Below are 23,372 nucleotides of genomic sequence, written 5' to 3'. Positions count from 1 at the left end.
TTATTTCATCTTCAGAATTGTTATCTGTATATTCGCTTTTACAATCTATTCCAGAGTGCCTCACTTCACTTTCATCTTTAAAGTGATTTGCCACAAGGAAAGCAAGAGTAGGAGCTATTTCCCCTCACTTTATATATTACATTACTCCCTCTACAAGCTCTTGCTCTGTAGATGTAATTGCTGTTTTATCAGAAAAATCACCATCACTTCCAAACGCATAAAGAGGTTATGAAGTCTTCACTGCTGAAAAGCCTTCCCAAAGTGTACTATAAGGACAACCACGTTTAAATTTTATTTTATAAAAATGCTGAAAAAAGTTCTTTCATCACCATCTGGGTTGTTACTTTAATTACCTTTTTAAATGTAATTTAGGAACCAAGCCAGTTTAATTAACTGAAATTTATTTTACATAGAACAATCTCCAAAGAATATTTAAAAAATCTAAATACTGATTTTATTGCATTTATTTTCTTACAAAAAAAAAAAAAAAAAGACAGACAGGCACAATTTATGTATTCAAATACTTCAAACTGAACAGCTGTTTACTGTTCAGATACCCCCATGCCACTCAAAAAGTTGTGAATGTAGAAAATGTCATTTTACACAAGGCAGTAGTGCATTTTATTTAGTAGGAATGAATCAAAACATATTTTTCCAAAGTAAAACATTACTGTCACTTTATAATTACCTATAAAATTTTTTGAATTGCACAATAAGTTTTCTTTCAATTGACAACTGCCAGAAAATAGGCTTAGTATGTAACTAAATATTTGTGCAAGCTATCCCCTAGAAACAAATCAGGATTTCTTTTGGTAAATACTTAAAAGTCTAATACAAACTATATTATATATCTGAGGTCATTTAAAAATGTTTTTAATAGGAAGAGGCATATATATTCAACTAAATTCAATTTGTCTACTTAATATCCACAAGAGCTGAATGTCCTAAACAATGTTTTTGATTGGAAGGTACCAACACCAATGAGATCTGGAAGTGTTTAAAATATTCTATTTCCTATTTTTTTGCTTAATATCAACGATGCAAAGGCACTGTGTACATTCCTCTGAATATTTGGTGTTTTAGTTTTTTTAAAGTTAAAAAGCATCCAATCACAAATTTCAAATGTTTAAAAGCAAGAAAAAATACTGAGTAGACTTCCTACTGATGGATGTAGTCCATGATATCCGAAGACACTCATTTTCCATAGAACTTCTTATTCAACAGGAATATGAGCAAATTAACATTCACTTTAGCTTTGTCAAACATTTTCATTACAGCCACACCTTCATACTGCATCTGAAGCAAATCCTGTAATCATAAATAAAATCATTATCCTTTGCTTGAATCCATACCTGACAATAACCAGATCAAGTCAGTTTCATCATGTAATAACCCATCTTAAGCTCCTGGTCCTTCACAATTTAAACAATTACAAGCAACTATTAGGTAGGTGTGAAAACACTGCATGTTCTCTAGATCCCTAATTATAGGCCATTAGTAACGGCAAAAAAAAAAAAAAAAGACTGTTTCCTGTGTATTTTATTTCTCTTGGCTTTTACTTCTTCCACTGAACTAATATGGCATTTGGTTTGATGCATGCAGTGGTCACTCGAGCATATACATTCTCACTACTCCAAACCCAGCCTCCTACACAAGTTACATAATTATTCCATACTCGACCTGTCTTCTTGACCTGTCTGTTGATCAAACAGTTCATGGACATATTAGAAGCCTGAAATTCTTCCTATTTAGAGGAAATGCAACTGTAGCTACAGAGCACAGTGAGAACATTCGTACTCTACCTGGAAGTGAAGCTGCACTTTTTCCATCTCGACGCCCAGAAATTTTGCTTTGATTTCAAAGTCACCCACTTCTTCTCCAGGTGTGATATCAAACATCACGTTCTTAAACCTTAAATCAAAACATAAGAGTCGTTGAGTATGTATGCTATACAGTTTTAAAATACTTCAGAATCAGTCAAGAGGAAAATCTGCAGAATAAAAAAAAAATTCACCAGAGACATCAGTGTGTAAGAACAGCTTTATCTCCCTCCCAGCAGCAGCCACTGGAGCCACTGGTCCTCAGCTCAGACACTGGAGGACTGTCAGAAATGCTGTCCTAAATTTTGCTCCCAGCACTGTTCCATCTGTCACTTTGCCATTAGTTAAGCAGTAAGGTATGAGAAACCACACTGCAAATTAAATGATCTGCTTTAGAAAACTTCATAGCCAGCTGGCCTATAAATGTGAGCTCTGCAAGCTGGAAGTATAGCCATGGTAGCACTTATTTACAGACACTACAAAAAAGAGACCCCTACAAAACCTCACTATTATGGGTAGGAGAGATGGTCACAGCTCAGACCACAGAGAACAGGCATGGTAAGCTACCAGCTCTATTCATCTTACCATAGTCAGAAATAGCTTATGTGGTATTTACTCAACTATATGAAAATGCTTGGTCAGGAAGAAAAAAATAATTGATACAGCTGCATCAATCAGTTATTTAGCTGTGGATGTGCTGCACACCTTGTATGCATCTCATCTAAGCTAATGCCAAAACCCACTTAATTCCTCTATTTTACTAAGGTAATGCAGCAAGATGCAAGGGGAAAAAATGAATTGAGTCATGTTTCCTCTGAATGTTAAAATCTGGAGGTATGTTAGATGCAGTGCAGGAAGATGAAAATACTTTCAGCAAAAGCCAGACTCCTTAAGCAGACGTGGATTAGAAAATGCTTATTTTGTGCCACACTTACTGGTTGGTTTGAAGATCTTCAATTTCTAGGATAACACCCTTTTCATGCAGCCTAGCAGCAGTGTACTTTAATGATGCCTGCTTCAGTTTCTTGCTGCCCTTCACCTCCTCTTTTCCATCTAGTTTAATTGACCTCCTTGAATTTCTAGGAGAGAACAAGAAAAATGGCTTGTGATTACTCTACCAGCACAAAATTTTGTATTTTATACTTCAGCTACTGTTCTAGCTTTATTTTTTCTTTGTTCATTGCCCTCCTTAGTTGCTATTAATGAACTAAACTAAAATTCAGACCAAGTCTGAGAATTCAGGGGAATTTTAAACACTTCACAAGTAGTCAAAACATTTTTCACAATGATTTTGAAAGAATATTTGCTAGTGCTTATTTGAACTTCATTCTGAAATGCAAACCCTATTTAAAAGAGTCCACAGTCATCACTTAAAAATTGCAGTTTGGAAGCATACAGTAATGGGCATTGAATAAAATTGGCCATAAAGTTAATTTTTGGTATGCATTGAGAAGATTTCCACTCATGTCTATCTGTTGGAAAGAAAACTTTCTACCTGCCCTCCTTCCTCATAGAATATGTAGAAATATTAAGAGACAAGAAGAATGTACTCACTTTCTTGTTAAGTTGTCTAAACAAGTTTTTATATAGGTGTTGTAGTAATTAATTTGTTCTTCGTAAAATGCTGTCTTGGAGTTAAGTGCATTCAAAGTCTGCTGAAGTTTCACCAGTTCAGCTTTTCGGTGATGTCTGTATCTTCTTTGATTCCGGATATCCTAAAATAGAGGATTCAGATTTGTTACGCAGTAGGATTATTAACTTGATATTTAGAAAAAAGTGACTAGTATTAAGCACTATAGTTTATGTAACTAAACAGAAGATAATCACATCGCTACTCAGGTTTGCCAGTGATGGGAAATCACAATTTTCCAATCCTGGGTAAATCAAGCTACTAGACAAGAGCTGGAAGGGAGATCAGATGGATGGTTCCAAGCTCTCTGCTTCCTGCAGTGCAGGATTACCACAACCTCTGTAAACACTGCTGCCTCAAAACCCAACAGAGCCACTGGAGCTTCCAGCTGGAAAGCTAGCCTTGCAGATGTTGGCACTAAGGCCCACGCCAAACACCAGCTTTGTCTCTTCTGCTTGCAAGCCTGTATCTGCTTGCTCATGGTGACTGGGGGTAGCTGAAGCTGAGTGAATGCAAGCTGTGGAGTCTTGAACTCTGCTACCATTTCCAAGGCATTACACTAACAGACTGGAGCATCCAAAGAAGAATCAAATCTTAGTTCACTGATGATCTAAAGGAAAGATAGTACTCTATTGCATAACTACATGAACTGGATAATGTGCAGCTGTAGCAATTGTTATCCAGGCTTATCTGTTACTATCTCTGTCTAGACTGGATTGAACCTACATGACTAAAATCCATCCATATACAAGGAACACGTTTCATTTACCTTAGCAATCTCATTTATAATTTCTTGGTACTTTGTTGCTGAAGAGACTAATCCTGCTTGTTCCAAAGTCCGGAGATTTCTCTGAATTTTCCTTTTCTTTTGTTCTATTGGTAGCTGCCCATCTTCAAAAATAGACTGACTGCGCTTCATTTTCTCTGGAGTTTTGGAATCTAAAATGGCACGTTTTTCCACAAGTTTCGAGTGCTCAGATTCCTGGGTAAAAAGAAATCCAGAACAGTTACTTTCCAATTCAGTCTAACAGTTAAACATCCAGATGCATTGAGTTCTCATGGGATTACTAAGGATTGAGGTGCAGTTTTTATTCTTCTGTTCTTACCAAGTGGTTTGTACTTTACCTTACAATTCACATTTGAAGTAACTAATCTCAGTAGACACAAATTTCAACTAATTCAAGCACATTTGAAATTAGCTAGAAGGCTCACTGGCTTAGTTGTGTGACAACTCACATGCACTCACTGAGGTTAGCTAAGATTTACGCACTCAGTATCTCCAGGGGGCATCTTCAACTGGGAGCTCTTCCCACTCAGTTCCTAGCAGCAATTCCCAGGCCTGTGTTTGCTTATGTTGCTTAAGCAAATATACTAGGCAGCAGAGAACTTAAAATTTGAAAGTTCACAAGAGAAAATAAGAAGTAGCAGAAGGATACACCTCAGGCTATTTGATAATAATATAGAATAAGAAAGAAAATGACATGTTTACAAAACATTTAAAACAAAAGCTGTTGTTGCTGTATTAGATTAAAAAAAAACAAACATTAAATCTTGCTATGTTCCTCCGAAGCTCTTAGCATACACAGAGTGAAAGACAATTAGAAGTCTTGCATTTTAAATGCTCTAGAGCTAAGTACTTTAAAATTGACAATTTATTTATTACAGTGACAGGAAAAGCTGTTAGAAATCTGTTAATTCTTTCAAATAGCTAACTAAAATAATTTTCTTCCCTATTCAGATGCAACACAGCACTCACCTGTTGTGCAGTAGCTGTTGTTTCTAATATTTCTGAGAGTGTATCCCCTGGCTGTGTTCGTATCATATCCACAATAAGTCTTTTGGTCCTTTTAAAAAGGATATATGGATATTAGAAAACAGTTATCAAAGGATCATCACTGTATTCAATTTATTAAACAGTAAAACTAGCAAGCATGCCCTTTATACTTGGTAATGCTTAGTTTCTTGTATTTCAGATATTCCACTGACAACTGAACATCTGACTTCTGCATAGTCAAGAAGAGAGGTAAGCACATAGTTTTCTCTCTTTCATTTTAGAAAACTTTTCACCACTTAGCATAGCAAAACAGCAGCCTACATGAGTAGTTTAATTATGATCATGATATAGCAGGAGGAAGAAATGTCATACTTTTGTAGTCTGAATTAGGCAGGACCATTAAGGATCATGTTTACAAAATGAAGTGGAAGAGCCCTCAAAGCTGCTGAACATCTGAAGGAGTTGTGCAGCTGACATAAGGCATTGATGTTTCTCCAATGACTGCACGTGGAGCTCGTCCTCACCAAAGGAAGGAAAGCTGTTGCACCCTGATATGTAAACGAGTTCTTTTTTGGTAGAAGCTTATCTTTAATACTTCGAGGAAAGTCCCTCCACAGAATTGTGTTATTTAGAGGGCACCATTACAAATGAGATACAGCTCATTGTCCTTAGGAGTCAACAGAAACCTGAAGATGCAACTTAGGTTTTTAAGTAACACATCTTTTGTGATAAAACCTCAACTTTACATGGGTAAACGACCATTTTAAAAAGGGGCGGAGTTTTTTTGCTATGTTCGTCAACATTGGTAGTTCTGACAAATATGTAATGGGGTGGAATAAAAGATATAATTATGTACAATTGCATACAACATTACAGAAAAAAAGAATGCTGACTACTTGAGTTTGACTCGAGCTTTTACAGAGGGAGCAGCAGAGTGGGAATGACTGACAGCACAGACAGACCCCAGCCTCACTCCTCCTGTGCCAGGAAAGTAAGCTGCTACATCAGGAAGCTCCCTTGCACCTTGAAGTCTTCTAGTCAGAGGTAACTATAAATCATTGGTCTTGCCACACATGCCTTAACAAAACCATTTAAAAATAAATACATTGATATTTCTCTGGAAGAAGGTATTATTAAAGATAGAGGTAAAAAAGAAGCGCATCCCATTGTTCAGTTAGCCACAGGATATTATTATAAGCTAATACTTATTCAGGACAATTTTAAATAATTTTGAAAAAGGAATGCTAATAAATGATAATAAATGCTTTTATGAAAAGGATTTTGACTTCATGGGTTATCCCAGTACCCATTTCTTATCAGCCAACCAAACAGAATAAACATCATTTCCTTTCCCTGCATGAAAGCATGCACTATTCATGCAAAAGTGACGGCCACATCCTGTTCCATTGGCTGATGGCAGTAGGTCAGGGAACAAGTTTTCATTTGTGGGGGAGGAGACAACAGTAATACTGTCCACCCATACACACCTAAATAGATTTTCATCTTGAATTTCCAAAGGCTGTGATGTTTTAAAGCAAAATTATTTTAGAACTTCCTGGAGAAGTACTCACTAGTTGGTCTAACGGTCCAAAATACAAGTGGCAGTAAAGCTCATGGAAAGATAGAAATGTTCTGGAAGAATTGACAGTTTCTCTGACTTATTCAAAACCTGAGTACATCTGAGTACAAATTGGCTTTTGAAAATTCAAAAACACATTTAAACAAGGAAGAAACTCACATTAATATTTTTAAGAATATATATTTTTGAGCTAAACTTACTTTATCATCAGGCTTTTGAGGTCCTGATCTTCACCTTCTCGTAACTCGTATTTGCTTGTTAGAGACAATGAAATCTCTGTTTTTGCAAGCTGATTTAGCGTGCTTTCCCTGTTAGGGTCATTGGGATCAACAGACCCTTCCCCTGCAAGGAAACATCTTTCACTTCAGTTTGCCAACTTTCCCAGTGCATCAGACAAAACAATAGCATAGATAAATCACTACATTGTCAGAAGTTTTAATAGCAATCCCATTCCTACCATTCATAGCAGCTTATTGTTTTTTGAACTTTAAACCAACAAAACTGTAAGCCATCTACTACTAAGCCCACATACAATATTTTGGAAATGCCTCTAATTTCTTCTGTTTCTATGTACTGCTCTGAAAGAGAATCATACTTCTTTTAAAAGAATACTAACAATTTAACATTCTTTGTCCTAGCAGGTATGTGACAATGAAAAACAAAATAGCTATTCACTTGGAGGCTGGCATTACCTGTGATGTTATAGCTTCTTTCTGAACAGGAAGGAAGGCAGTTCACATTCTAATACAATTATGGCAGATTAAATGTCAGCCACATTTATTCCTTACAACCTTATAACACATTTGCGTTCTTTTAAAACTTCATTTTTATCTTGATAATTAAGTCTCAGAATTAAAATCTGCTATTTAAATTCTCTGTTCTTCTGCAACTAACAATAAATCTTAAGGTCAGGTTATTAAAAAATCATTTTCTGTCTGCAATTTGAGCGCAAATTGACAATTTTTAAAAGCACTAGCATCATATATATAAAATAATCATATATAAAATAATATATATATATAAAATAATTCATCTTTAAGGTCAATATTGAAATCAGAAGCTGTGCATGTAACAACAATGCTGTCAAACAGAGCTGGATGTACTGACTCTGAGCAGCACTGCACTTAGTTCCATTATCAGAAGGCTCAGCTATAACAAATGATGTCAGAAGAAGTTTTCAGAGCACAATTCTATAGCAAATGAAGAGGCTGGTAACATGAAAGAGAGAGTTTGTGTCCCTTGCAGTAATTAAATCTACTCCCTGTCTAATCCCACCCCAGAGTGATGTTAACCATGAAGATGAATAATGGCCTACCAAGGAAAGACTCCACATCAGGAACAGGTCCCAGCCCTTCCAGCAATTCGTTCAGCAGGTCATTTGGTTCAGTGGCAATGGCATCCTGGTGTTCTAATAGTAGCTATAAACAGAAGTAAATGAAGTTCTAGACTGAAAAACATACTTGCATACAAATCTGGAGACTATATGCTAAAACACCAGACCCACTGTGATTGGTATTCTTGAGGACCCAAAGTGAATGGGAAGGATGCTCAGTTCTAGACAATAAGTTTAGAATTGTTCCTGATGCAAAGCAGCTTATTGTGTTCCTCCTGCAGTCATTTCCAGTGCTGAATATCACAGCTGAGCACAAAGAAGTTCAAAATATACCTTCACAGCTAATAAAATATAATAACGGGCAGTGACTCAAGTAAAGCTTTTCAGTGTTGCATCCTGAACTGAGCATGTAGAGGGATGAAGACGGGGTCAGTAGTGCATAGGAAGATGCCTTACACCATCCCAGGTTTCTAAATCTTTTAAGTACTGCAAACTATAGTCAGTCAGAAGTTGTTAGTTACCATACTGACAACTAAAAACCCAAAGCCAGTATTTCAATTTTACATAAAAAAACAGTTAATGAGAATTACAGGCCTGTAATTTAATTTTTCCACTCTGAAAAGCAGCAACTGCACCACAGTGTACATAAAGATTATATTGTGAGAATTGCTGAGAAACACTGGTCATACTGGGTAAAACTCCAAAATAAATAATGCTATTCAAGTACAAATGACAAATACTTTCACAGAACAGATTATTCGGTACAAAGGTGAGAGACATACAGAGAAGTGCAAAACAAACCTGACAAATCCAACAGATCTCTCATTCCAACTACATCCTATGAAGTTGTGCAACCAAAACAAATGTTAAACAAGCATCACCAGGGATGACAGAGGGCAGATACGAGAATTTTGTTTTTTTAAGCTGAATGGCATATGGCAGAAGATGGGATGTTTATTCATCTCCTGTTATTCAAACTAATTTTTGAGCTGCAGTATAGGAAGTTGAATTTACATTCACATTACAGGGAAGGTATAGTGAGAGAAGATGAAGGCATACAGGAAGTTTGGTGGAAGGGGTGGTACTGGTTATCTGTGCTAGATTTACTGCATTAAGAGAATGTGTAGTATTCAGACTTGACTGCTTGCTTCCTCTAGGCATACAGCTGTGTGTTTGAGGTCATCAATCTCACTGATCTTCTTTCTTTAGTGTCCACAAAATTGTTTTACATTTTGTATTTTGTGAAGAAATATAAAATAGCATAGTAATAATTAATCACTTATGGTTCCATGAGCTTCACTGGAAGAAGTATTTGACTAAGATTATCATAAAGAAATAAGTCAATGACTTAACAAAATTAAAAAAAAAAATACCCACAGAGACAAACCGCCTAAGATGTTTGTAGCAATGAAGGCTATTTATTTTCAGTTGAATAAAGCCAACTTGCACTCTGGTGTACTGGAAGCATACTATTTTTTCTGTAGTCTATCAGACAAAGTTATGGGGAAGTTCTTCATTGTTCTCTACCATGCCTTCCCATCTCCCTTTTTTTTTTTTAAGCTAAAAAATGAATAATGTTAGCCCCCGCCCCCCGGGGTTGTGGGGGCGATGTGGCAGACATTTAACTTACATCCTAATGAGTCATACTACAGACTGCAGTTAATCTGTTCTTTACCCAGCATAAAGAACTGACAGGAAGCCACAGCTTCAGTCCATTCTCAATCAGACATTTGCATCTGCTTCCAACACAACAAATGACGTAAGAGTTAGAAAATGCACTGAGTTTTCCTATTTTCCCAGAGGAACAGTAACTTCAAATTAGACTCACTGTCTTAACCAAGATGACAAAGTATATTTATAAATATAGGTTAGCAATGCCACACTTGATGAAAATGAAAATGTTCCCTACATCATACATTATCATTCAAGATAATGAATGGAGGCAGTCTTATAGGAAAAGGAAAATCTAATACTTAATTCCATAGTGTTTCAGGTACTAAAGAAATTATTTCAAAAGAAAGAAAAACAGATTTTACACTTTCCTCAGAGACAATTTGTTACAATTATTTACAATCCATACAGCTCAGGTCTCCTGAAAAGTATATTCACTTACCGAGTGGGTATTGATAATTTCTTCAATAGAGATATATATGACAGGTTTGCTGAGGGTCACCATATCAGAGTATTCATCGATATTGAATTTCTCCTCTGGTTCAGGAACATCACATGCTGCCTGAAAAAAATTCCTAGGAAGAAAAAAAAAAGAAACAATTGAGAACAATGAATAATTGTTTCTTTTCTTTAATTAGGGTATACATAGAACACAATCAAGTCTTCAACATGTGTTATATTTCTCTTATAATCTGCAGTCAACACTTTGTGTTGATGTAGCAATATATTGTCCCTGACAGATTCCTTCAAACACTAATGATGCTTTGCAGCTGTTGAAATGTTATTGTCGATGTTAGCTTTTTACCCTTACTCAGCAAGGAGTGATAATCTGACATTTTTCAAATGTTTATAGAGGTCTGAATTTAGTGCTTTAAAAGTTATATCTTAAATTTTCATGGAAATAACTTCTATTTGAAGTGAAGAGCCCAGGAGACTCAGTTTTGAAAGAAGTTGGCTTCATTGGAAGAGAGATTCTTCCTCTTGTAGTAGTCAAAGAGCCAACTCGCATACATTCTCTCCTTCATTAACTTTTGTTATTCTTGCTATACTTTCTATCCTATTCTTCGTGTTTATGGTATGCTCTTAAATAGCATCTTCAATAAATAGAAAGACTAAACTGCATAAATAACCTTGTGTTCATGGCTACTCTCTCAAGGAAACCCATTATATATGCTATTATATATATATAACAGTATATTTGCTTTCATTAAAGATGGATGGTAAAGACATATGTTATAAAAATGAGCTTGCCACAAGACAGAAGAATAGTGCAAGATAATAGCAGCCACCCCAAAAGATGGGTCATAATCCCAACAAATATGTGTCCCTGAGTGTAACAAAACAGTTTCCTACGACAGTACAAAGATGCAAGAATAAAATTTTTTCACAAAAATGAAAGATTAAAAATGGAAAAAAGCAACACTTTCATCTTAAGTCTTTTTGCCAGAAAAAAAACTTTCAGCTCTGGCTGAGGAGCACACTGTTTCTGTATTTGTGGCAATCCTACTGCAACCAAATCAGCAGGGCTGATCAGTAGTCCGTGTAAAACTCAAATAGAAATACAACATGCTACTACTTGAACTTCTGCAGCGATAAATTCTCTCAATTTTAACTCTGGGCAGGGCAGATCAATGTATTTTTATTTATTTATTTAAGAATTCACATGAACTAGTTTGTCTGCCTTACTCATTCTAGAAGAGTGTTCTTCTGTAGCACTGTACAGCTGTTAGTCAGAGCTTTCCATACCTGAACTTCTGGTATGTCTGTGAGAGGTAAGTGTTCATAGATGACAGATGTTCACTCTCTCCTTCAAAGAGTTTGTTAGAAGCAGCGTGCTGAAGGACTTTTGCCACACAACCCAGATTCCTTCTCTGGTCAGGGTGTATCTGGCCCCCAGCTGTCATATCAATTATATCAAAACCATCAGGAGCAACAATGGCAGGGTTCATGTAGCGATAGTAAAGGAGGTTTCCAACAATCTAAGAAGATGAAGAGAACTTCGCTTTACGTACAATAATTACATTTTACTATATTTCACAAGTCATTTTTGACTTGGATCACACAAACTGTTGGTAGAAAATGATGAGAAAAGATTCCTGGGATGTACGTGTTACCTACATGGCCAACTGAAAAGAGTCTGTGGTGTTTTATATGATGCAGTCACAGTAATGGGCACTACGCCCATTAATTACAGAATAATTAAAAAACAAGCATGCATACTTCCATGCCATCAATCACTTTCTTGTGCAAACTCTTCCCAAAATATTTAGCAGTGACATGAAGTTACCAGAGTAATCAGAAATAGAACTGCTTGATTTAAATTAGAATATTTCTATTAAAGACAACCATCTGGTATTGATTGTCAGCAACCTACCAGACATGCTTCAAAGTCTTCTAAATTCATATTCCAGCTAGTGCCAGAAACCAAGACTATTTATAGTTTGTTATTTTTAAACACTAGAGTAAAATACTCAGTTTAAAATGGCTCTGAGATGTCTATTTAACTATTATGGATGAGAAAAATTAAATGCTTCTTTCACCACAGATTTTTCCAATACTTCAACAAGCGTCCAAAAACACTCACTTAACACAAAAGATCTAGTCCATTAAAGTACTAAATGCCATATTAACACAGGAGTGGAATCAATTTTTTGTCCTAGCAACTCCTGAAGGATCACTTGTGCATCCTTAAGTTCAGTTCTTACTTTCATTAGATTTAGCCAACAGGAAAAAAAAAAAAAATCATATTCCAAACTTTTGATCTTCTCTGTATTTGAAAATTTTGCCTTTTAAAGAATCTCCCAGCATCAGTAATGGATTTGTACAATCAGATTTCACTTTGGTACTGCTGTCTTTATACAAGACAATGTAACACACTGAATTGAACACATACGACTGTTCTTTCATACACACTTTGGTAGGTCCATCTCCATAGGTTCATTTTCTGGAGTGCTACAAACAGCTATATTAATTGGCAAGGGGCTCCTTGTTTCTAATATCTTTAAAGAGACTAGACAGCAGGTTTTCCAAAACTGCACTCAATAGCAGTCTTACAATGGTTTGTATCATGCAGATGGCTATTTCAGATCCCTCTTAGTTACAGAAACAGAACTTTTTCTGCAGTTAGCCTCAGGTTATGTGTAGTCACCTGCAGAACCTCCAGTTTACATAGCGTTCACACATAGGTGCCTCATGTTCATTTTCTTCTTATTTTCAAAGCTGAGCAATACTTCAGCCTGTATTTCTGAAGTGACAGTTGGAATTACTTGAGAAATGCTGCCTGCAAGAGTTTCCAGGCAGTTTTTTCTGCTAGAGCACAGAAGCAGAATTATTTTTTTAGCTGAGGAATCTGAAGCATTCAAATTGGGCACTAAGAATTTTATTTATTTATAAAGACACTTATCCTTTGGAAAGATAACAGGAAAATCCCATTGAAACAAATATCTTGCAATTTCAGAACAATTTAATTAAACACTAATAAAAGCAAATTTGAAAATTCTATTTATTTAAATGCAAGTAGCTCTAATGTGAAAGTTTGCAGTCTCTCAATTGGCTGTTGACTCAGTAGGCAAGTTTCCTAAGGCCCTCTAGAGAGGCACCATGACAATGACAGCCTAGGGTTGATCACTATGCCAGCACTGTGCCCTTCACTCACGCTTTTCAGCCTAAGCCTCATTTCCACTTTTACAACCATTTTAAGTGAATGTATTTCAGTGAAAGGATATAGCAATAATTTGTTTTGAGAGCTCTTTCTCTGCCTTTAATTTACAAACTTTTTTTTCCTGTTTATGACTTTAAATATGTGAAGTTCAGGAAGAAAAAAAAAAAAAAAAAAGACCACAGTGTTTTTCATTTAAGGATTGCTGGTGGGGTACAAAACAAGAAAGATATGTCAGAAATTCCAACCTGGTAAGAAGCATTATTGAATTGGCTTTCCAAAACAGGTTGGGCACTGTCACTAGGAATTGCTGAGAACCCAGATTAAGAAAGCTAGGTTGTAGCTACAGAATTCCCTTCTTTTCCATTACCCCTTCACAACCCAAGTAATGCCAGATTCCTTCAACAAAGATTGGTGTTCTCAGTTCCTCAGAATGATAGTACCAAATAAAAATCCCTTTTGGCATTAAAAGAACACGCTGTTAGCAGTTTGTTGTTGGAAATCTACCTTTAGCAGTTCGTCTTCTGTTGCATCTGGGAATTTCTCATGGAGTGAGCTCTTCAGAACTTTGGCTATATATCTCATTCCATAACTACATGTGGAATGGAACAGATGAAAAGTAAAACAATGAAAAGACTTTCATGAAACAAACAAGTCATATTAGTAACCCAAGTTATTGGCTCTTTCTTCAGCCACTTAAAACACAAAATGAGACAACATTGGAAAATACAAGAAGTTTCAAGACATTTACAAAACCAAAGCAAAGCTGAAGTGGGGAAACCACTCCCTCTACTGGGAATGTCATTTGAGAAGCACATATCAAGCCATGTAATTGGAAAGTATCATCGTTGGTGAAGTCTGCATGAAGCTTCACAGCTCACGTGAACAGAAGCTGGGAGAGACCTCACTCAGCACTTACGGCATCATACTGAGAGATGAGAATATAGTTGTGAGAACTTTGTCAGTGACAGCTCGCAAACTCTGAATCGATGATTCCAGTTTATTGACAACTTCTGTGTGCGCTAATGCTTGTTCTGTGGTAACATCATATGGCAATTTACTGTGAAACAAACAGACATCAGACCATGCTAAATATATTTGAGAATGAACATTTTTCTTTTTTCTTCACAGGGACCATCAGTGAACACAAAAAGGAGGCATGACAAATACAGCTGAAGTTTGCAACAAACATTTCAGGTGCCTTAGCTTTTTTTTGGAGAGAGAATTTAATTTGAGTAGGAGTGGCATATGACATCATCTGCCTGCCCCTTTAAGGGGTTTTGTAAGTTCTAATCTATACTTTCTCAGAAGGACGGAACAATACTATTAAATTATAATAATACCTTGGTAAATCTTTTTATGGCATGATTAACTACACACAAAGATGAAATACGTGACTTCTGAAGTTCATGACCAAGAAAGTGATCCTTTTGTTGTTCAGATCGGCTTAAAGTAAAATATTACAAGCACTCCTTTCCAAGAAAACTTCTCATTGTGCTTCCAAAAGGTGCAGGAAGGAAGTATGGATATAAGCACTGTTTGCCAGAGAAGGAAAGAGGGAACTGAACTGAAGGATTCCTCAGGTATTCAGGAGATGGTATGACATATTTATCTCCCCACTCACCTGGCCTCACCAGTCTGCATTTCTAGCTGGTTTACCCATGACTTGTACACATCCACGGGACTAGTGTTGATTATGAGGGATTTATCCTCCATGATCTCTTTCACCACTGGTGCCAGGAGCTGGCGCAGAGTGTTCTGTCCACGAGCACCTCGGTTGAAGCTGACAACCATCTTAATGACAGTAGGGTTTCCAGTGACAATGTCCTGTATCTGGTCTACCTTAGAGCTGTATCAACAACAGAGGAGTTCTTAGATCTTATATATGCAGTTATCTATGTTTGCATGTTGAAACATTTATGCTGTCTACTTCATATAATTTTGTCTTACAGAACAATCTAACAGTTATTCTCTGAATGCTAATATGAGTTAATGCTTGTGCCTGGAACAGAGCATAGTAAGTGATCAGCAAAATATCTATTCTGAGCTGAAATACCTGTGAAATGCAAGGTTTTATTTTCTCCCCACCAATTCTGCATTTTCAGAACATACGTTTACTTTTCTCACCCTTAAACTCCTAATCACAAAAGCAAAAAGCCTTACCATTTACTTTTTCAAGCAACTCTATAAAAAATATTCTCCATCATTTTTTTTTTTTTAAACTGGAAATAGCTTAAATTAAGAAACAAGTAATTATTTTGAAAACAAATTACATATATACATGGTTTTACAGCAACTGAAAAATTTAACAGAATTATTATCATTATTCAGATACGACAAATAAATTGAACTATTTATAAGACAACTGAAATTTTGTAGTAAAAGCATATACTTTATCTCCTCTTCTAAAGCAGTTTTAAAAAGTTTGAGAAGTAGATATTCTTCTCGTTGGTTGGATGCGTAGTTGTAGAGAGTGAAGATTACTGTATCCATAAATTTGGTTGATTTGTTTTGAGGCATCTGGAAAATCAGCTTCGCCAGATAGGTGGGATTAGTCTACAAAAAACAAACAAATTACCTCACTATTTTCCGAGACAAACAGCATTGTATCTTGCACAATTCATGGATAATAAGGATTTTCTCAGTTACAGGAAAAACTAAAAAAAACTGGAGATAACATTTTACAGTGGTCTATATACTACAATCCATTGGAAATCTTTTTGCATTATTTACTCTTATAAACATTAGAATACAGTAAGCACTCATGTTTTTCTTTAGCAATTTGCTGCCATATTGATTTCTACCTTGACTTACCTGTAAAAGGTAGAATAAATGTTGATAAGCCTCCAGTTTTTTTCTTCTCTCTTTACTCAAGCCTTTTATACCCTGTTTGTCAACCATAACCATCTCTTCTAGCTGACTTTTGCTCTTTTTATTAAGCTTCTTACTATGTAATACCACATCCTGTAGACAATGAGATACAAATTTAGATACTATATTCACTAAAAAAGCAAAAGATAAACATTTTTTCAATACTGTAAAGATTTCTACAAGATAATTTATTGAGAACTTAGTACATTTTGTTACTGTAGTCCCTAACCAATCTTTTGAACATCTTTACCTTGCCACCAGTATAGCTATGCAACAGTGACTGGGAAACACAATCTCACTTAAAGACTCATTCATCCTTTAATTAATGAACAAGATCTCAAATATGATCAAAGGACTATTCTACTCTACCACAGGAAAAATGCTTAAAATCTGCCAAGCAATTACCACCTGGAGTGCCATTCAATAGCAAACAGATATACTGCCTGGGACAACAGAGCAACTTGTTACACAAGCTATTTTGACAAGGTTACTTAAGACAAGCAAAGGAAGACTTTATTTTCCAATTTTAACTAATTGCAAGTGATCATGTATTGGTAAGGTTGCCCAGAGTTTGAGGCGTCTCTCTCCTTGGAGATACTGAGAAAACATCTGGACAGCAACCTGGGCAACCTGCTCTAGGTGCCCCCACTTGAGATTACTTCCATCATCACATGTCTTCTAACTTTTAATCTCAAGCTCCTTGAGTACATGGAAGTGGTCAGTACATGCTGCTGGGATGCCAAAGGAACCTGAGCACAGCCTGCTGACCTGAAGAGTGATTCTGTTTTTCACCAGAAGTCCAATCTTTATATCCATTAAATTCAAGTCCTTCTCCAGCTGTTGATTGGATCGAATCTTTGTAACTACTTCTTCCCTTAATCTTGTTACTTCCAGTTCCTCTTGAAAATCTAAGTCACTTTGGTCCAAGAGGTAAGCAAATTTGCGCAGGACAGGCAAGGGTGGATTTTCAGCACCAACTGAAAAGTTGAAATAAATAGACTTTTTAGTTAGCAATAATAAACACTGAAAAACTCAGGAAACTGATCAGTGTGGAGGAAATCCGAACTGCAGAAAAGAAGGTTATGCCACTTAGAGCAAGAATTGAATATTTGTCATGCTATGTAAGTACAGCTATATAAAATAGTTTCCCATTCTTCTTCAAAAGCAGGTGCAAGTAGTTGTAACCTGGTGTTTTTCACCTCTACTAAAAAGTCCTGGATGAAAGTTTTTAAAAAACTGATTGATAGTCACATACTTTCTCCCAGACATCCAATAATTAAGTTTTAGCACTTACTTAGTGTCCTGTAATCCTCCCTGGCTTTGTTTGCTCTGAGAAATGCTTGTATCTTCACGATTTCTTCATTCTGGACGGGACAAAAATCAAGAAAATAATTCAGTTAGGACACATTTCTGTTCAGAAGCTTACTGCAGGGCCCGCAGTCTCATTACTAAGATTCTCAGAAACACTCATCTGTCATATTACCCCTACTTTATTTCTCCATGTTCAAAATGAAGAAAAAGGACTTACATGATCCTTGAAGTATTGCAGCCTCTTTCTGTAAGCTGTCCTTGCTAGCCACATTTTGACCCACGACTGAATCTGAAAATTAAATTACAGCTTAAGAGACACTGCAGAAATGATTTGTGTGTAATTGAGTGCATGCATTTTAAACTCGTTTCTGACAGTCCTCTGCTGTAGGCACTGTTCTCAGAAGTTTGGGACCTTAGGTGATTGCAGCATTAGGCTCCTACAATTTAGTGACCAAATTAAAAGGTTTTAAATAAAATAGCAGGGTGAATTCGATGCTCTAAGAATATGCCTAGCATTATCTTTGGAAGTAATTTCTATCTGCAAGCCTAAGCTGTCTTTTGTAAACGAGCCTCCCTCAAAAGAGATCAATGTCCTGTTTGCAATCCACTCCTGACCATGTCCTATCAGTCCAAGATAAGCAAACATTTTTCAGACACATTAGGCAGCTTCTAATGAAATAACACTGTCAGTTCCAATATTTTGTAGCTTAGCATTAAGAAAGGGAAGCGTAAGGAAATCTACTATGAGCCAGTTATGCTCAGCAAAGCCTGACAGAGTTTAAACACCCAGCTTTCAATAGACTTTCTGTTTCCTAAAGCTGTCAATGACTTTCAACACCATGTCAACATCTGGAGCACAAGGTCAACTCATTTTCTGCTGCTTGCCTCGGATTCCCAGGCACCAGAGCACCAACTAAAGGGATGAAGCATACTCAGATCCAGAGGCTCAGTGTAATCTTACCTTGACAATAGCAGCAACATTGCTTTGAAGCACCTTTAGTCTGTCAACATAGCTTTTCCTTTGTTTGAATCCTTTCCAGAAAGCCTATAAGCAAGAGACCATTACAACTAGTAAGAGACAAAAATTTATTCAAGTCTACGTGCAAATGCACTGAAATCACTAACAAAAAAGTACCACATACAGAAAAACTGTCATTGTAATAACAAGTTAATTAGCCCACGAGTAAGCTTGCTTGTATTTTTATGGTGCCCTGACACATTGCTCTTTTCCTAATCTCATTCCTAAGTCGCTGGAATTCCTAAGTCATTCAGTATCATCACCTTGTAACACAGACAAAAAAACCTCCCAGTTCCCTCATTTGGCTCACTTTGGTGGTTCAGAAGCTAACTCTGGTAAGGACCTCAACAAGACAGATAATATGGCTGCTCTCAACTTTTACTGTACTTTATCTTTTGTTTATACTCTTTATTTCATTCTTGTCTTCTACTTGTTGGCATTCCATAAGCCATTTCTCTTTTAATGCCATGGAAGACAATCAGACAATGACTTCATTTACCTAAACTTCTCCATACTTTTTTCATAGACCCTAAATCCCTCAAGCACTGGTGCATTCCTTTACTGAGCCCAGGCACCATGCAGAAAAGTTAAAGGAATCGAGAGAACAGCTACTAATATTAAATATCATAATTCATTAAGTTACTATAGGATATAAAACAATCAGTTGTACATTTCTTTATAACTTTGGGAGGGGTATCTGGCTGATTTTCTTCAGAAGTTGAATAAATTGTTTCTCAAAAGAGGTGGCCTTTTACTCAAAAAGTCCAAGTAATACTGCCAGAGCCCAAGAATACCAGGTTAGCTGCCACTCCCTACCCAGTTATGACTTCATGGAGCACAGGCAAACCACTTACAAGTTTGGATAGTGTAGAAAGGAATGCATTTCTCAAGTTATGCTTTGCCAAGGAATTTTTGCATCGATACTCAATGAAGCTTCTGATTTTGTCTTGTGTATAGCTAGGTATCCCACACAAGATTTGAGCACCTCAGAATAAAGCCAGGGCTATGTATTTAAACATTTTCCATTTAAATAGTTTAGACTGCAGGTGGGTATGATCCACTCTTTGTAGACTGGGGGTTTGCTATTTAAAGGAATGGACACTCCTACTAGTATGGGAACGCATGAGCAGAAGCAGAGGACTGTATTGCTGCTAAAGAAAATAGATTGAGTTAATATTGTCAGCAGTGATCAGCCACTTAACCTGTCACATGCACAAAGTATCCCAAGCCAGATCACCTTCTTGTTCCAGTACAATACCTGTATTTTGATGGCAGATGGTTCCTGGTTTTGGAGGTATGCTCTTCTCTCCTGAAAATTCCTTCTGACTAAGAATCCCCTTGCTTGGGCTTGCAGCTGAACAATCAGACTTTCATTAGCAAGCCACAACTGCTCCCGATTGTAGTCTGCTGTAACTTGCCCAACAATGTTCTGTTAAGAAATCACAGAAAAAGGTCATTTAAAAGGAGCTAAGCAAAAAAACCCTGTCAAAGTCAAAGCCATTCTGAAATCTGGTCTGTATTCTCTCTATCTGTGTGGCTCATCACATCGTAGAATCAGAATTTTTCAGGTTGGAAAAGACCTTAAAGATCATCGAATCCAACCACAACCTAACTCTAACAACCCTCCACTAAATCATGTCCCTGAGCACCACATCAAATGGTTTTTAAACACATCCAGGAATGGTGACTCAACCACCTTCCTGGAAGTGTTCATCACATACAATTCCATACAACTTTCCCCTATACTTTAATCAGTGTGAATGCTTATAGGGGCTGCTCTGAAAGTAATGTTTCCTATTTTATGATGTTTATCCGTACTGTCAGAGGCAAATGTTGGTACAGCAGTAGAGGTTGGACTTTCCACCAGTATCCCATTACATTTTGTTGCCATGTGACGGGTGGCAAGAGAGGAACAGTCTAACAAAGTAGTGTGTCTGACATGGAAGGGCGTGTGAAACAAAGGTATGTCATTGAATTCCTTCATGCAGAAAAAAATGGCAACCACTGATGTTCATCAACACTTGCTGAATGTTGATGGAGACAAAACAGCAGAGTGCAGTGAGGCAGTGTGTGGTGCATTTCAGCAGTGGCAAAAGTGATGGGAAGACACATTCTGGACAGTCATGCACAGCTGTCGCACCATAAAATGAAGAGTATCTCGGTCAGTTCATCCATTCAAATCAGTGACTTATGACCACAGAATGTTATGTGTTCAGAAATGACTATTGGCTTCAACATGTGGGAAATGGTGGTGGCAACATTGGAATATCTCAAAGTTTGCAAGAGGTAGCTCCCATGAATGCTTACACAAGAACAGAAAGAACACTGTATGCGTGTTTGTTAGGACCTACTACTGAAGGCTGAAGGTGGCAGTTTCCTGGACTGTATAATTATAAGCAGCGGTGTCACCACTACAAGCCAGAGTCAAAACAGCAGTTCATGGAGTGCTAACATGAATTTCCCACTGAAGAAAAGGCTCAAGATGCAGCCCTCAGGAGGTAAAGTGCACTGTCTTATGGAAAAGGAAAGGTGTGATCCATCTAGATTTCTGAAGTACATGAAGCTCTTGGAATAGGTCCAGAGGAGGGCCACTAAGATGATCAGAGGGCTGGAGCACCTCTACTATGAAGAAAGGCTGAGGGGACCGGGCTTGTTTAGCTTGAAGAGAAGGCTCTGGGGAAACCTCATTTTGGCCTTCCAGTACTTAAAGGGAGTGTATAAACAGGAAGGGGAACAGCTGTTTACGAGGATGATAGGACAAGGGGGAATATTTTTAAACTGAGACAGGGGAGGTTTAGGTTAGATATTAGGAGGAAGTTTTTCACTCAAAGGTGGTGATGCACTGGAACAGGTTGCCCAAGGAGGGTGTGGATGCCCCATGCCTGCAGACATTCAAGGCCAGGCTGACTCTAATGTTGCTGAATATATATTATATATTTTAAACAAGCATGGCATGCAGGTTCTTGTTCACTGCTGGAAAAAATGCTTAGTTAACAGTGGTGATTGTGTTGAAGCAAGTTCTTTTGTAGTTGAGAATTTCCACCATCAAATAGTACCACTGTGTTCCTGTATCTGTTGTAGTTTCCATAGAAATCAATAGGAGGCATTATTTTCAGAGCAACCTATGTACTTTGCGACTATTTCATGGGAGGTATCTACTTCTTTCAAGCCTGATATGCTATATTTTGGGGAAGAGAAGGGTTGTTTGTTGTTTTTTTTTTTATATATATACTTCAGGATTCAGAGTTCTGCCTTCCTAATACTTCTAAGATTTTTGTAGAAGTCAGTCATCTAGAGCTGTTTACTGTACCAGGGAGTCTGCCTACAGAAACTCTCTTGAATACAGTCAGAATTTGTGAAGGACCTACATTGTGAGTTCAGCTGTTTGTATAGCATAAACATAAAACAGTGTTTACACTTGCACCCAAACACGTCATTAATTTCTTTGTCATGAGACAATATGAAGACAAAAATGTGTAAAAACTAATCAGACTTCTCCACACCAGTGTCTATTGGTGGATATTAAAAACAACACTGTAGCCTTCCATTAGGAAGTCTGTAAAGCACCGCTATAAGAAAACCACAAGAGACTGCAATTACAGTCATCTTTGACAGAAGATGCTGCTATTGTCAGAAGCAGATACTGAACTAAAATGATCTTCAGTCTCACCCAGCACAGCTTCTTGCCTTGATGCTGCCATATCTTGTTGTCTGTCCCTCAAGTATGCTTCATGAGCTTGCAATCAAAGTAAATGTTTTAGCCACCTACCTGGATTTCTTCAGCAGTTAACCAGGAAGTTTTTGGTACAACTCCTTCAGGGACAGCACAGGTACCTTCCTCAGTTTCCACATTGTAGTAGTAACTATACATAGTTTGCATTATGAGTTTAATCCATGGACTTTCATTAGAATCTGAAAGCAATATATGCTGTTATCAGATAGGTCTCATTACACTGATAACTTACAGCTTTCTCTATCCACTCCTCATCTCTACATTTAGCTACAGAGCCATTTTATATGCAAAGTCACTATATAAGGATGTTTCAAACTATCTTATTACATGGAACAGCGTCACTCTTTTAGAACAAAATATCTGTGAGATTTGTACACTGTTGGCTTCACCAACTCAGCACACTATGCTTTTCAGCTTAATGCTGAAGCAGCATATGCCATGTTTCCCATTACTTTCCAGAAAAAATGCAAGACTACTTCTAGGAAAACATTCTTGCCATCTTCTGGCCAGACACTGGGCCTTATTGACAGTGAGCTCCCACCAGAGATATCCTGTGTCCATATCACTGCCTTTGATAAACAAGGCTGCTTCCTGAAAAGCAGGAAAAACCTCATTTCCTCATGGACAAAAGGCCCTAGAGTATAGCTGATAAGGTCAATTGTGCAAAATGCCATCTGCAAACTCATGTTGCAGGTTTCTCTTTTAAACTACACTGTCCATAAATGGGCCATGGACACTCCAGCAGAGCCTGACCTTTTACAGTAGCCCTTGAGGCTGAAGCACGCAGTGTAACACTTTCCTTTGTCTGCTGACAAAATCAGGGAGTAATGTGATTTTCTGATGGGATGCACTACTGATATTCAAAGAGAATTTTCTGAGTTCTCTCAAAGGTTAATTTGATCTTAGACTCTAGTTGTAGCCAGACTTATTCCATCAGCATGCATTGTGCTCTGAACGATGCATGCAACAGTTCA

At 37.1% G+C, this 23,372-nt stretch overlaps 1 protein-coding gene across 6 annotated transcripts in view; it reads right to left on the bottom strand.

Moving 5' to 3' along the window:
- Positions 1-442: 442 nt before the first annotated feature.
- Positions 443-23,372, bottom strand: part of IQGAP2 (IQ motif containing GTPase activating protein 2) — a 119,210-nt gene continuing 96,280 nt past the window's right edge. For 2 of the 6 annotated variants that reach the window (XM_042875150.1, XM_042875151.1), the window contains exons 18-38: positions 22,435-22,577; positions 19,924-20,094; positions 18,609-18,692; positions 17,865-17,936; positions 17,631-17,700; positions 17,105-17,313; positions 16,280-16,429; positions 15,858-16,021; positions 15,090-15,314; positions 14,385-14,525; positions 13,973-14,057; positions 11,554-11,786; positions 10,250-10,382; positions 8,119-8,221; positions 7,004-7,145; positions 5,207-5,294; positions 4,220-4,432; positions 3,375-3,535; positions 2,756-2,899; positions 1,803-1,911; positions 443-1,308 (exon numbers count right to left, since the gene is read on the bottom strand). In XM_042875150.1, the coding sequence (XP_042731084.1) occupies positions 1,195-1,308; positions 1,803-1,911; positions 2,756-2,899; positions 3,375-3,535; positions 4,220-4,432; positions 5,207-5,294; positions 7,004-7,145; positions 8,119-8,221; positions 10,250-10,382; positions 11,554-11,786; positions 13,973-14,057; positions 14,385-14,525; positions 15,090-15,314; positions 15,858-16,021; positions 16,280-16,429; positions 17,105-17,313; positions 17,631-17,700; positions 17,865-17,936; positions 18,609-18,692; positions 19,924-20,094; positions 22,435-22,577 (2,954 nt within the window). In that variant the 3' untranslated portion in view covers positions 443-1,194. The remainder of the gene's footprint in view (positions 1,309-1,802; positions 1,912-2,755; positions 2,900-3,374; positions 3,536-4,219; positions 4,433-5,206; positions 5,295-7,003; positions 7,146-8,118; positions 8,222-10,249; positions 10,383-11,553; positions 11,787-13,972; positions 14,058-14,384; positions 14,526-15,089; positions 15,315-15,857; positions 16,022-16,279; positions 16,430-17,104; positions 17,314-17,630; positions 17,701-17,864; positions 17,937-18,608; positions 18,693-19,923; positions 20,095-22,434; positions 22,578-23,372) is intronic. The other 4 variants (XM_042875152.1, XM_042875153.1, XM_042875154.1 and 1 more) reach the window with 3 other exon arrangements.

The sequence above is a fragment of the Lagopus leucura genome, unplaced genomic scaffold (assembly GCF_019238085.1).
Source record: "Lagopus leucura isolate 7727_CA_CO unplaced genomic scaffold, USGS_WTPT01 Super-Scaffold_100014, whole genome shotgun sequence".
In the NCBI taxonomy this organism is placed as follows: domain Eukaryota; kingdom Metazoa; phylum Chordata; class Aves; order Galliformes; family Phasianidae; genus Lagopus; species Lagopus leucura.
Note: the sequence above shows the minus strand (reverse complement) of the source record. Positions and strands in the feature narration are given on the sequence as shown.